This window comes from Heptranchias perlo, chromosome 44, assembly GCF_035084215.1.
Source record: "Heptranchias perlo isolate sHepPer1 chromosome 44, sHepPer1.hap1, whole genome shotgun sequence".
Classification (NCBI taxonomy): domain Eukaryota; kingdom Metazoa; phylum Chordata; class Chondrichthyes; order Hexanchiformes; family Hexanchidae; genus Heptranchias; species Heptranchias perlo.
In genome coordinates this window covers 3,890,925-3,905,573 of record NC_090368.1, presented here as the reverse complement: position 1 = coordinate 3,905,573, position 14,649 = coordinate 3,890,925, and the positions used below count along the sequence as shown (strand labels likewise).

The window sequence follows — 14,649 nt, the reverse complement described above, 5'->3', positions numbered from 1 at the left end:
TAAATCTCTGCACCCTCTCCAAGGCCTTGACACCAAGTATGGTGATTATTTAGAAACATTTGGGCATTTTAAACTATTTAAAAGCAGTTTTACTGTGCACAGCCTCCGAGTCCGCCACATGCCGCGCTCAACAGATTCGACAGAGAGAGGGAGAGAGTGTGAACGGACTGCGGTCTCTCCGGGTCCCAATTAAATTCATGCTTGTCCGGTTGTGATGCTCTCCTGGCCGGAACTCCCGTCTTCCATCCTCCGTAAACTTGAGCTCATCCAAAACTCTGCTGCCCCCCTGTATCCTAACTCACACCGAGTCCCGATTCCCCCATCACCCCCTGTGCTCGCTGACCTACATTGGCTTTTGGTCCGGCAATACCTCGATTTTTAAAATTCTCATCCTGTTTTCAAATCCCTCCACGGCCCCCTCCCTATCCCTGTAACCTCCTACAACCCTCCTAGATATCTGCGTGCCTCCAACTCTTGCCTCTTGTGCGTCCCTGTTTCTCTTTGCCTCCACCATTGGCGGCCGTGCCTTCAGCTGCCCAGGCCCTAAAGCTCTGGAATTCCCCGTCTAAACCTCTCCACCTCCTTTTTAAGATGCTCCTTAATACCTCCTTTGTCCCAGCTTTTGGTCGCCTGTCCTAATATCTCCTTATGTGGCTCGGTGTCAAATTTTATCTGATTACGCTCCTGTGAAGCGCCTTGGGACGTCTTACTACATTAAAGGCGCTATATAAATGCACATTGTTCTGATTGCGGGACACTGGCCTCAGCGTGCTGGCTCCCTTATCCCAGCGACAGAATCGCAGACCCAGTTTTCACGGTCCCTCAAGACCCCATAACTTTTTTTGGGTCTATGGAATTTGTGGCTTTGCGATTGGCGAGTGAGTGTGTGCTTTAAAAGTCAGATGGGGTATCAGTATCCTAGTCCATACCTGGCTGCTTTCATTTCATGTACAGATTGGTGCCAGGTAAGCAGAATGCATATAAAAATTCCATCACATGGTGCTGGTTCCCAGGAAAACTGCACAGAATTAATTTCATCCGGCACCCTTACAGTCATTTTTTTTTTAAATGCCCCTTTCTACACATGAGTAACTTGTTTGTCTTTTCTTTCCATTCCAGTGACCTGGACGGAGTGTAAATTCTGCATCTGATAACTCCAGCCTCCTGCGCGCTCTGCACCGGTCACGGCCCTGCTGCTACAGAAAAGAGAAAGGAGGTTTAGCGGGCAGTTTATTTTTTTTTAAAAAAAAACCTTTATACCGGGGACTTCTCTCGCAGTATCAACTGCCCCCCCTGCCCCCCATTCCCCCTCCCTCAGCCCCGGCAAAAGGAGCAGTCTTGGCATCGCCTGTTTACGTACGTGCGTTTCTCGTCAAATCAGGACCGACCCGCTAAACGGTTACGGCCGAGAGGGTTGACTTTTTTTTTTCTTTATGAACAGTTTAAACGAAAAAGTGATCATCCTTTTCCAGGAGGCTGGCGAACGATTCCTTTGTATCGAACCGAAAAGGGTTGCCAAGTTTCTTCAATCTGCTGGGATCACCTTTGCCAAACGCTCCCTTCTCTGGCTGATCAAGTGTCTATATTAGACATTTCATTTTTCCTACTTTTTTTCTTTCTTTGCCACCCCCCCCTCACTTCTAACTTTGCCATACTTTGCGAACTCTGTGCACGTGCATTCTCCTGAAATAATATTTATGGACGTTGTATTTAAGAGACAAGGACAGCGCTGCGGGGGGCGCGGTTTGTGAGCTGGAATCAGCAGGAAGAGATTTCGTCTTGCCTTCGTCGACTTTTGGATTTGTGACTTTTTAAGAAGCAGATGGTGGGTAACTGAAGGAAGAAACTGGAGGAAAATGGAAATACCGGTGAGACGTTGTGTGATCCCAGTCTGCGTCGTAATGTCACGGATACTCCCGTGTACATCTCCTCTGCGATGTGTACGCGCCTGCTGCAGTATTGTCGAGCGCATATGCAAAATTGCAAGTTTTTTTTTCATTTTGATTGTTGAAGTCCCGATTTTTGTGTTTTTTTTTTCTTGTTCTCTCTTTCTCTTTCCCCCACCCCAAACCCAGGAAAAACCCAAACCAACATATTGAACATTTTTCTCTCTAAGTCGTAACGTGTGCAGTGGATTTAAATCAAGCTCCCAGGTTTGACCCCTGGCCCTCTGCTGAGTTGGCGTGCTTGTAACTGGGCCTCGACATCTCTTCCCTTCCCCCCCCGCCCCCCGACATTGCGCCTTTTGTGCGTGTGTCTGCATGTGTGTAAACACTCAGCTGTGACAGCCCACCCACGGTCGCCTAGCCTGCTGACAATCATCGCCACGGTTCGGGAGTGAGTAAAGCTGAAGGTCGCGGAGCCCATTTGTTAGCAGTCGGTGCCTTTGGGGTGGGGAGGGGGGGGTGAGAAAAGAGAATTGGGTAAAATATAATTTGTCAAACTCGCTGCTGCCGCTAAGTAGCTCCCGTTTCCATGGCAGCATTCGCTGGAAGAGGTCACGTCTAAGGGGAGTGGGGGAGCAGTGTAATTTTTGGCAACGTAATCCAAGTGTAACCTCAGGATTTTGAACTATTTGAGCACTGGATTTTGTCAAATCTTTTCAACTGTGTCATTCCCTCGGCATAAACTTTGGAATGGGGGGGCCGAAAATTTCGAATCGGGCCTAAAGTCCATTTAATTTTACTGTTGAAGTGGGGCCACTGGGCACGGTTTTGTGCGCTGGTTGGGGAGCGATGTGAACGCAGACTTCCAGGCTCGACGCCTGATCTGTGTTGCGCTGGTCGGATCAACGGGGAGGGGAGGCTACACTTGGCCTCGGTGTTCCCCCCCCCCCGGGGGTGGGGGGGGGGGCCGAGAGAGGTGTGTTTGCTGCTCCTGATCGCCGTCGCGGATCAGACCTGGGATTTTTTTTTTTAACGAGAAATTTATAAAACTCCACACCGCCGCTGGTTGAGCGTCCTCCTGACGCTACCGGGCTCGCGTGTACGGAGAATGGCTGTGCGTGTGGGGGGGGAGATAGGTCGCGGTCATCGTCCTTGGCACACGGCCCCAGCGTCAGCCGCTCAAGGCGGGGAGGGAGAGAGCGCAAGTAGCGGGAATGAAGTGTTCCAAACCCCCCCCCCCTGCCGTTTGGATGTAGCTGGTTACACAGGGAGCCTTGTACAAGGTGACCAGTTTATTTAATAATGTGCAGTGCCTGTCGATTTGGTCCAGCAGTGCTGTGTCCCACCCACAGCGAGCATAGCTCCTCGGCCTGGATGCCCTGGACCGACGGCCCCTGAATTAAGAGGGTGAATGTTTGTTTTTTTTTTTAAGCGCCTCTCGTATACACGATGTAGTTTTGTATCATGGACTTTCTGTTACAACCCTGCTGATTCTCGTGCACTGTTAACATTTGAGATTTCTGTAATGATTTGTATGTAATGTTCGGGGTTAAATGTACACAGTCAAAACTATTCCTCTTAAGGTGTATGTGAGGGAAAAGAACACTCGTCGGCCTGAATGTGTATCAGTGCGTTTAGATGCAGTGGTTTGTTCACTTGGGTATAATCTCCGCTGTTTCAGCAACTCGTTTAAAGCATTTGGTCGTCTTTTCTACCCCTCCGCCCTGCCCAGCAAAGTTTTACCTCCTTGTTAAGTAAGAACATTGTACGCTGTGTGTCTCGCTTGCTGCACGAGCGCTGGGTGTGTGAGAGGGGGGTTCGGTCACAGTCCAGCAGCTGACAGCCAGTCGGTCGGTCATCAGGGACAGGTGGTTTGCAGTGTAGCTGTGTCAGTTCTAAAGCCTTGGAGTGGGCGGGAGGGAGAGACACACAAACGCAGACTGGGGGTGGGGGGTGCAGTGGATTGCACACTGACCTTTCACCTCCGGGACCTGCACTCCAGCTCGGACTAATGGGGACAAAGTATTTGAATGAGGATCCCGTGTGAAATAATTTTGGGTCCGTCTCAGTCCAGTTCCTGGTAGATATGGACCCACAGCACGAATTGGCATTCCAACTCGGCACGGACTGGCTGGTGAGGACAGTGCAGAGGGAGCTTTACTCTGTATCTAACCCTGTACCTGCCCTGGGAGTGTTTGATGGGACAGTGTAGAGGGAGCTTTACTCTGTATCTAACCCTGTACCTGCCCTGGGAGTGTTTGATGGGACAGTGTAGAGGGAGCTTTACTCTGTATCTAACCCTGTACCTGCCCTGGGAGTGTTTGATGGGACAGTGTAGAGGGAGCTTTACTCTGTATCTAACCCGTGCTGTGCCTGCCCTGGGAGTGTTTGATGGGACAGTGTAGAGGGAGCTTTACTCTGTATCTAACCCTGTACCTGCCCTGGGAGTGTTTGATGGGACAGTGTAGAGGGAGCTTTACTCTGTATCTAACCCGTGCTGTACCTGCCCTGGGAGTGTTTGGTGGTTGCTGGAAGTGGGAGTGTTTCTTTACCAGTTCTGCTGTCCCTCGACTTGCAACTATTGACCCCTTTAATCCAACTTTCTTAGTTGGTGAGAATGAATTCCCCAGTGTGCTGCTGAGCCGTGGGGTTCGGCTGATCATAACTGGGGCAGTAGCGGGGCACAATAATTGCTTTTTGTACTTTGTACCCTCGGGCTAGAGTCGGGGATTGGGTGGGGGGGTGAAACCCGGCCAGAATTCACACTCCCGATCTCTTGCTTGGAAGTGCGTGGGCATCGGACGAGAGCCGGGTCGCGCTGTACTGCGATGCCCCCCCCCCCCCCCCCCCCATGACCAAATAGCCTGCGGAGACGAGGTGTGGCGGGTGGCGACTCGGGTGTGGTGCTGGAGGGCGGCCGGCCCCGTGGAACCACATCACACTCCAAGCTTTTTGCCCCTTCAAAGGAGGGACCTCTCCGTGGAGGGGCAGACAAGCCCCCACCCCCCTTGCTCTTTTGCATTCAGTACAAGTGAGGTGAGAGAAACCTGAAAATAATTGATGTAAATGCAGCAGGGTCTGTGCATCTGAAAGAGACAAAGACCATACAAAAAAATTGCTTTGCTTACTTGCCTTATGCACACACTTTGCTGGTAGAGCAAGTACATAACAGCCCAGCCCTTTTGAGCCAGCGTTATGAGCCAGAGTGTGTGAGAGAGGTGATCTCATTGAAATATATAAGATTCTGAGGGGGTTTGGCAGGGTAGATGCTGAGCGATTGTTTCCCCTGGCTGGCAAATATAGAACTAGGGGGCATAGTCACAGGATAAGGGGGTCGGCCATTCAAGACTGAGATGAGGAATTTCTTCGCTCAGAGGGTTGTGAATCTTTAGAATTCTCCACCCCAGAGGGCTGTGGATGCTCAGTCGTTGAATATGTTCAAGGCTGAGATCAATAGATTTTTGGGCTCTAGGGGAATCGGGGGATATGGGGATCGGGCGAGAAAGTGGAGTTGAGGCCTAAGATCGGCCATGATCTGATTGAATGGCGGAGCAGGCTCGAGGGGCCGAATGGCCTGCTCCTGCTCCTGCTCCTAGTTGTTACGTAACTTGGAATCTGATGCAACTTGGCTACTAAGTCCACAAGATTGTGTTAGATCGGGAAACCTTCCATCAATAAAGACTCTTCACGATGCTAGGTGTTCCAGGACATGTTCCAGTGAGCTGCAGACCCAAGGGGGCATAAAAAGGATTGGTTGTGTGCTCGCAGATGTATTCCACGCCCCTGTTATTTTCAATGGGAGTAAAATGTCCAAACAAGCTACCTTTCTGCCCCAGTCGTTGGACAAATAGGGGGGAAAAAGTCTCCAAATGGAAAATTAATACACAGTTGACAGGTGAATTTGCTGTACCTGTAGAAATAGTCCAAAATGTTACCGAAGAAGCCGCTGAGGGGGAAAAAGGAGAGAGAGGCATGTTGTGAAAGGGCTATGGGGAAAGAGCAGGGGTGGGAAAGACAGAGAGTGGGACTCATTGGATAGCTCTTTCAAAGAGCCAGCACAGGCACGATGGGCCGAATGGCCGCCTCCTGTGCTGCAGGATCCTCCAGTCGCACCTCGTGGTCAGCTTTCACTCTGGTAATGCAACCTGCGTTTGCCTTTCCAGTCTTCTGGGTCTCTCAGTTGTAGGGTCAGTGGACTAAATATAACCAGCCAGCTCCAGACCAACATTCCTCCCTTAACCAACGTCACCATGAACCGCTTAGCTGATCGTTCAAGTCATGTGGGATCTTCCTGTGTACTAAATAGCTGCCGCGTTGGTCCACAGGACAGTGACGGCATCGAAGGGTAATTGGCTGTGTTTTGAGGGCTTTTTAAAAAAAGAAATCTTGTCATTTTGTGTAGCTTTCTCAGCCCTGGCTCAGTGGGCAGCACTCACGCCCCCACTCCAGGGACTTCAAGATCCAGGCTGACTTCCCCCCCCCCCCCCCCCAGTACTGAGGGAGCGCTGCACCGTCGGAGGGTCCCGTCGTTCGGATCAGACGTTAAACAGAGGGTCCCGTCCGCCCCTCTCGGGTGGACGTGTTAAGATTCCACGGCCACTATTTCGAAGAAGAGCAGTGTCCCTCAACCACACACAAAAAAAACCAGATTATCTGGTGGTCGTTGTCACGTTGCTGTTTGTGGGATCTTTCTGTGCGTAAATTGGCTGCCTACATTACAGCAGTGACTACGCTTCATTGGCTGTAAAGCGCTTTGGGATATCCTGAGGCTGCGAAAGGTGCTATAGAAATGCAAGTTTTTTTTCTCTTTTGCCTCTGTTTAGTTTCTAGTCTTGTCTGCGTTGGGTACAGCTGGGAAAGCAGGAGGAGGGCGAAGATTGGCCTGAGCTCCCCCAGGCTCGGGAGGGGGAAATCGGCCAGGGACCGCTGTATGTGGACACGTATCAGTTTGCAGGTGCTCGCCTCTCCCACCAACTCCTTTTCCATTGTACTTTTTTTTTCCCTCAAAAAAAAAGCCGGCACAGGCACGACAGGCCGAATGGCCTCCTCCTGTGCTGTATCGTTCTGTGAACTGAGACGTGCATCTAGTATTAACACGTGGCACCTGTTTTTTTTGTTAAAGCTGAATTGCAGCGTCTGCCCCTCTGCTGTCACCCCTAGTGATGCCCCTGACAATATACCAATTGTGCCATGTGCCAAGGCATTACCCAGTTCGAAGAGAAGATTGTGTGTTGTAGTTCTTGGGGTGGGGAGAGGAGGAATGAAATGTAATAAAATGGCTTCACGCCTCAAAAGGCTTGTTCTACCTGGCTACTGTGCGAATGTAACAAACTAACAAGTGTTTTTGTTTTATAGTACGAATGCAAAATGCTTTTATTTTCCAGTTTGAAGCTCTTCCCCCTGTCAGGACCTCTTTTTTATATATATATATGTATGTGTTAGAGATGTGCCAAGTTAAGTAACCTCTTCCCCTCGTTTCTGCACAGTTATTTGCCTTTTGTAGGAGAGGGGGTGGCAGAGTTTGACTCCAGCCCAGACTGATGGGATGAAAAGTCTCTACTGTCTAATATTCGAGTCTTGTGGGATTTTGGTGTGGGAGAGTCTGGATCTGGCATATAAGTGGGGACGGAGGCTTCGGCCGAGAGCTGGTCCTTCAACTGGTAATCTCGCTCTCGGAGTTGCCAAGGGCTGGCTGGAGAGGGGAATTGTCCTGCTGGTAAAGGGGAGGGGGAGGTGGCAGGCACTCGAGGTTGGAGCTGAGGCCCTTACTCGGAGCGGAGTGGCTGGGGGGGGGGGGGCATCAGTTTCTGTCAAACCCCTGCTATAGGTAAGACCTGAAAGAGAGGATGCCCTGGTTTCCTGCCCTTGCCTTGAGAAACACAAAAAAAATATATGAACCATCCTAATGTTAGTCGTGAGGATTCACCCCCTGCGAGTGTTCGAAACACTTCGAGATAGGGTTGGGTGTGTGTCCAGCTCAGTTTAAACCCCCCACCCCCCGCCCCCCCCCCTCCAATGCTGTCTGAAGTGATTAACGGGTTAAGGTGGCCGTACAGACCAGGAAGGTCTCTTATTTGGCCCCCTCATCCCCACTGAGTTAACCGACCTCAGCTGGGGGGGGGGGGGGGGGGGTCAGCGCTGATGGGATGATTACAATTGGCATCCCTTGGGGTTGGGGGGGGGGGTGGGGGTAAAACCTCGGCCAGGCACCCCTTGCTCCTGCTCGCTATCCACTGCCCCACCCGGGGTTGGGGAAGGGGGAAGACGACCCCAGAGATCCTTTCACCTTGTCGCCTGCCGGCGCGGTGGCCGCTCACAGCGTCGGGCCCCCCCCCCCCCGGCTGCGATGCCTTCTGTGGCCGAATAGCCTGCTGCCGCTCACTGCCTGGGCTGGTGCGCGAGGAATGGACCCTCTGGTGAGGCACTGGGCAGCCAGTTTTGAGGAGCATCGCCCCAACAAGCGAGGAGGGAATGTAATGACATGCGTCCTTTGAAACCTGATTCTAATTGCCTTTATTTAATGGGACTGTTGGTGAGGCTGCTTCTCCTCCTGTCAATATTTACAGTGAGAATGTGGAATGAAGCAGGTTTAGTCTGTACTGGTCTCTATTTAGGAAAATGTTTTTTTTTCACTTGTGGAAATCGAAATATCTAACTTTCCATTGACTTTGTATCTATCTGTATATAAATGGACAGTTTACCTAAAGTCTTTGTCTCTGGCTGACTTTATTGAATCTGTGCAAACTGGAGTTGTACAGCTTAAATAATGTGTGGTTTCTCACAGCCCTCTGTGAAACATTTATAATTAGCTTCAGTTAATCTTTTCTTTAACCAATTCACAGCACAGAAACAGGCCATTCGGCCCATCTGGTGTTTATGCTCCACAAGAGCCTCCTCCCTCCCTACTTCATCTCACCCTATCAGCGTATCCTTCTCTTCCTTTCTCCCTCATGTGTTTATCGAGCTTCCCATTAAATCCATCTACACTATTCGCCTCAACCACTCCTTGTGGGAGTGAGTTCCACATTCTCACCACTCTCTGGGTAAAGAAGTTTCTCCTGAATTCTTTATTGGATTTGTTGGTGACTATTTTGTATATTTATGAGCCCTAATTTGGACTCCCCCCTTCCTCTTCTTGCCCCCCCCCCCCAAAAAAAAATAAAGTGGAAACATTTCTACGTCTACCCATCGAACCCGTTCATAATTTTAATGACCACCTCATTTTTCTAGAGGAAAGAGCCCCAGCCTGTTTCTCCCCCCTCCCTCTCCCTCTCCCTCCCTCTCTCTCTTGCAGGCATTGTCTCGGTGCTGGGTTTATGGTGTCAGAAGGCATTCCTGTACCTCGTCCCAGTGACTCTTATCCATGCTCCAGCTTTGATAATGGGTGTGGCCAAGCTATGTGACTGTTGGGGTTCAGGCTCATCAAAGCAGCCCCCCCCCCCGCCACGAATACTTCCAGCAGGGGTCACTGGATAGTTTTGAGCGTGGTGCATAGCTGATTTACGCCCCCCCCCCTCCCAAAAAGCCAATTGTAGACACCTGCTTTCTTTCCCATTTTTTAAAAACTAACTAACTGATTTTAAAACAGGCCCTGCTGGTGAAGTCCCTGGTATACAGTGGACAATTGCATGCATGTTGCTATAAACAATGCAAAATTAACTTTGTTATTTTGAATTAATTGCTGTTCAATAACCAGGACTGCAGGTTTTAGGTCTATGAAATCAGCACAGTGTCTCTAATTAGAATTTTTGCTACGTATTTACTTGGGATCTTCGTCTATTTCAATTCCACCCCAAGCTGCACCTCTTAGAAAATAGGAGCAAGAGTAGGCCATTCGGCCCTTCGAGCCTGCTCCGCCATTCAATATGATCATGGCTCATCCTCTATCTCAATACCATATTCCTGCTCTCCCCATACCCTCCCCCTCTCCCCCCCCCCCCCCCCCCAATGCCCCTCGTGTCCAGAAATCTATCTAGCTCCTTCCTAAATATATTCAGTGACTTGGCCTCCACAGCCTTCTGTGGTAGAGAATTCCACAGGTTCACCACCCTCTGAGTGAAGAAATTTCTCCTCATCTCAGTCCTACCCCGTACCCTGAGACTGTGAGGCCTCGTTCTGGACCCCCCCCCCAAGCCAGGGGCACCATCCCCCCTGCATCCAGTCTCTCTAGCCCTGTCAGAATTTTATACGCTTGCTCTGTGGTTTCCTGATTCAAGATGAAAGTGGGAGGGGGCTCGTGCGGAGCATAGACCAGTTGGGCCGAATGGCCTGTTTCTGTGCTGTACATTCGATGTAATTTGATGAGGTGTAGGGGTGCTTAGGTTGGACACAGTAATGGGAGAATTTTTCCACGTTGGCGGTAAGTGATTTCATTTCCCATTGGCACCCAGTGTCGATACTTTCAGCTTGTCCCATCAGCCAAGAGTGCTGCCTGAATCAAAGGTGAGTAATGGAGGACAAACAATGCGAGGAGACCGGATACAATTCACGCAGAGCGTGTTGTCATTTTAAATATTCTTGGCTCCCTCGCGGTCAGACTCAATTCCGCCCCAGCATTCACTATTTAACAAAACTCTTCTGTGGGTTGCAGTTTTTCAGTTTGGGGATGGTGGGAGGATATATTCTTACTGTACACCCCCTGACTACAAGCTGTTGACCTCTGCTGGACCGGGCACGTGTGTGCGTGTCAGAGAAGGACTGGATCAGACTCGGGTGTGGTGCCTTCTGTGGTTGAATAGCCCGCCAACACACGGAATCTAGGCATGGAAGTGGATGCAGTGGTCGCCTGGTTCTCAGGGGATGCAACCCTAGCCTGTCACAGGATGGATATGGATGAGGAAGGTCAATCAGTGCCTCCTACCTCAACCACCCAGGCAGTCCTGAATCACCACCACCCCAGCCCCCACCTTCATCACAGCATCCAACCGTTCCTTAAATGGCTCCAGGGTTTTTCCTCCAGAGTTCACCCACAACTTGCATTAATACAGCACCTTTACCATAATAAAACATCCCAAGGCGCTTCACAGGAGCGATTATTAGGTAAAATTTGACACCGAGCCACATAGTGATATTAGAACAGGTGACCAAAAGCTTGGTCAAAGAGGTAGGTTTTAAGGAGTGCCTTAAAGGAGGAGAGAGAGGCGGAGAGGTTTAGGGGGGGAAATTCCAGAGCTTAGGGCCCAGGCAGCTGAAGGCATAGCCGCCAATGGAAATCGGGGAATGTGCGAGGGGCCAGAATTGGAAGAGCGCAGAGATCTCTGAGGGTTGTAGGGCTGGAGGAGGTTGCAGAGATAGGGAGGGGCAGGGCCGAGGAGGGATTGAAACACGAGTGAGCATTTTCAATTTGACGCATTGGTCCGTGAGAACAGAGGGTGATGGGTGAACGGGACTTGGTGCGAGTTAAGAAATGGGGCAGCAGAGTTTTGGATGAGCTGAAGTTTATCGAGAGTGGGAGGCCGGCCAGGAGAGTATTGGAATAGTTGAGTCTGGAGGTAACGAAAGCATAGATGAGGGTTTCAGCAGCAGATGGGCCGAGGCAGGGGCAGAGACAGGTGATATTACAGAGGTGGAAATAGGCAGTCTTTGTGATGGAGAGGATATGGGGGTGGGCACAAGCTAAGCTAAGCTCAGCTCAGGGTCAAACAGGTTGCCTTTTCAGCATTAATGGTGCCCTACACTATAGTCATTGATTAAATTAAAATCCAACATGTAAACTAAAATGCCTAATTTGGCATGATGTGCCGTTATTATTGAATTCACTGCATTATCTTCATTGGAAATGTTAGACATATTATAGAAAGCCACGTATTGTGTTTATTAAGAAATTGTCAACTGGACTCACTTGGCTCTGAATTAGCTGGTTGGCGATTTACACTTCACTAAATCTCGAGTTCATAATATGGGCTGAAACTCCATTGCCGAGGGAGTGCTGCACTGTCAGGGGTGCAATCCTGAGTTATTATTCTCCTTGCCCCATTGGGCATCAAGGAACCCATTGCACAGCCAACAGAGTAGCAGGAAGTTCTCCCAGTGATAGACACAGATCAGCCATGATCTAATTGAATGGTGGAACAGGCTCGAGGGGTTGAATGGCCTTCTCCCATCCCTATGTTCCAATGTCCTAACCCAACATTCCTTTCTCAACCAACCCCAATTTTAAAAAAAATATGAAATGGTCGTTTGTCATTCGATGGTCATTGCTGTACGTGAAATAGCTGTTGCGATAGATTCAATGTGTATAAATTTATTCAATTAATAGGTGTTAATTAACTCATTATGCCACGTGTAAATAAATGGGGGGGGGAAAATTCAGGGACCTGGTCCCCTTTTATTCTCTGAAAGCACCCTGAAAGCGGGGGGAACGCCTGGACCTTAAAGACATTAATAATTGTATTTAGATGCCTATCAGTTTGGGTTCTGCCAGGACCACTCAGCTCCAGATCTCATTATAGTCTTGGTCCAAACATGGACAAAAGAGCTGAATTCCAGAGGTGAGGTGAGAGTGACTGCCCTTGACATCAAGGCAGCATTTGACCGAGCGTGGTACCAAGGAGCCCTCGTAAAATTGAAGTCAATGGGAATCAGGGGCAAAACTCTCCAGTGGCTGGAGTCATACCTAGCACAAAGGAAGATGGTAGTGGTTGTTGGAGGCCAATCATCTCAGCACCAGGGCATTGCTGCAGGAGTTCCTCAGGGCAGTGTCCTAGGCCCAACCATCTTCAGCTGCTTCATCAATGACCTTCCCTCCATCATAAGGTCAGAAATGGAGATGTTCGCTGATGATTGCACAGTGTTCAGTTCCATTCGCAGCCCCTCAGATAATGAAGCAGTCCATGCCCGCAGGGCTTGGGCTGACAAGTGGCAAGTAACATTCACACCAGACAAGTGCCAGGCAATGATCATCTCCAACAAGAGAGAGTCTAACCACCTCCCCTTGACATTCAATGGCATTACCATTGCCAAATCCCCCACAATCAATATCCTGGGGGTCACCATTGACCAGAAACTTAACTGGACCTGCCACATAAATACTGTGGTTACAAAAGCAGGTCAGAGGCTGGGTATTCTGCGGCAAGTGACTTACCTCCTGACTCCCCAAAGCCTTTCCACCATCTACAAGACACAAGTCAGGAGTGTGATGGAATACTCTCCACTTGCCTGGATGAGTGCAGCTCCAAAAACACTCAAGAAGCTCGACACCATCCAGGACAAAGCAGCCCGCTTGATTGGCACCCCATCCACCACCCTAAACATTCACTCCCTTCACCACCGGCGCACAGTGGCTGCAGTGTGTACCATCCACAGGATGCACTGCAGCAACTCCCAAACCCGCGACCTCTACCACCTAGAAGGACACGAGCAGCAGGCACATGGGAACAACACCACCTGCATGTTCCCCTCCAAGTCACACACCATCCCGACTTGGAAATATATCGCCGTTCCTTCATCGTCGCTGGGTCAAAATCCTGGAACTCCCTTCCTAACAGCACTGTGGGAGAACCTTCACCACACGGACTGCAGCGGTTCAAAAAGGCTGCTCACCACCACCTTCTCGAGGGCAATTAGGGATGGGCAATAAATGCCGGCCTCGCCAGCGACGCCCACATCCCATGAACGAATTTTTAAAAACTCATTATACCAAGTATAAACAAATAGGGGGGAAAAATTCAGGAAATTGGTCTTTTTCATCTCTCTCTGAAAGCACCCTGAAGTGGGGCGGGGGAACCTCCTGGACCTTAATAATTGTATTTAGATACCTATCAAATAAAATTGACTTGAAATGCCACTTTCCGCAGCCATGCATAGAAATTCACCGCACAAAAGGAGGCCGTTCGGCCCATTGGGCCTGTGCCGGCCAAAAAAGAGCCAGTTTCCACGAAAGGTCTTGGACCTGAAAGGTCAGCTCTGTTTCTTTCTCCACAGATGCTGCCTCACTTGCTGAGCTTTTCCAGCAAATTTTTTTGTTGTTGTTTTTATCTCAGCTATTTGGCCTGATCCCACTTTCCAGCTCTTGGTCCGTAGCCCCCTGTAGGTCAGGGCAACTTCAAGTGCACATCCAAGTAGGAAGTTTGACCATGTTGGGGGTAAATGGCCTCTTTCTGTGCACTTTTGAGCCTCTCTCAATGGACCAAACAGGATTTTTTTTAAAAACTACAACTCCCGGGAGCCTCAGCGCCCTCCCCGCGCAGGCGCAGTGCTCCTGAGGAGGATGGGCGCGGGGTAGTTTTTTTTTGTGAAGACCTCACTCCTTCGCGCCAATTTTTTTTTAAAAATCACAATTACTCGTTTTCCACACGCAGACGCGAAAAGAAAACAACGGATTCGCGCCATTTAAAAAGATTTTTAAAAAAGGCGGGGGGGGAGGAACTACAAATCCCGGCACGCCCCGCGCGGCGGAGGGCGGGGCCTGTGGTGAGACGTCACCGCGACGCGGCGTGGCGTCACGGCGCCGTGCTCCGGGCGGCGATTGGACGCGGGCGGCGGGGCCAATGGGAGCGCAGTTTACTGGCGGCGGCGGGCGGGCGGTTGGGGGAGGCGTCAAGATGGTGCTGGAGAGTACGATGGTCTGGTGAGGGAGCGCCGGCTTCTCCGGGGGGGGGACCGGGCCGAGCCGCGGGGGGCGACCGCGGGCCTGTGGATGTGTTTTGTGGGCGCGGAGGAAGGGGGAGCGGCCGGAGTGGGGATCTCGGGCCGGTCGGTCGGTCGGGGCCGGGTGGGGGAGGGGAGGGAATCTCCTGACTCATCTTCAGACTCATCTTCACCA

The 14,649-nt window shown here is 50.5% G+C and overlaps 2 protein-coding genes across 5 annotated transcripts in view; both read left to right on the top strand.

Moving 5' to 3' along the window:
- Window positions 1–8,592, top strand: part of LOC137306625 (phosphatidylinositol 4-phosphate 5-kinase type-1 alpha-like) — a 57,394-nt gene extending 48,802 nt beyond the window's left edge. For all 4 annotated transcript variants that reach the window (XM_067975937.1, XM_067975939.1, XM_067975938.1 and 1 more), the window contains one exon: window positions 1,120–8,592. In XM_067975937.1, coding sequence (XP_067832038.1) covers window positions 1,120–1,122 — 3 coding nt within the window. In that variant the 3' untranslated portion in view covers window positions 1,123–8,592. The remainder of the gene's footprint in view (window positions 1–1,119) is intronic.
- Window positions 8,593–14,364: 5,772 nt separating this feature from the next.
- Window positions 14,365–14,649, top strand: part of psmd4a (proteasome 26S subunit ubiquitin receptor, non-ATPase 4a) — a 13,694-nt gene continuing 13,409 nt past the window's right edge. Inside the window, exon 1 of the mRNA XM_067975935.1 lies at window positions 14,365–14,454. Coding sequence (XP_067832036.1) covers window positions 14,375–14,454 — 80 coding nt within the window. The 5' untranslated portion in view covers window positions 14,365–14,374. The remainder of the gene's footprint in view (window positions 14,455–14,649) is intronic.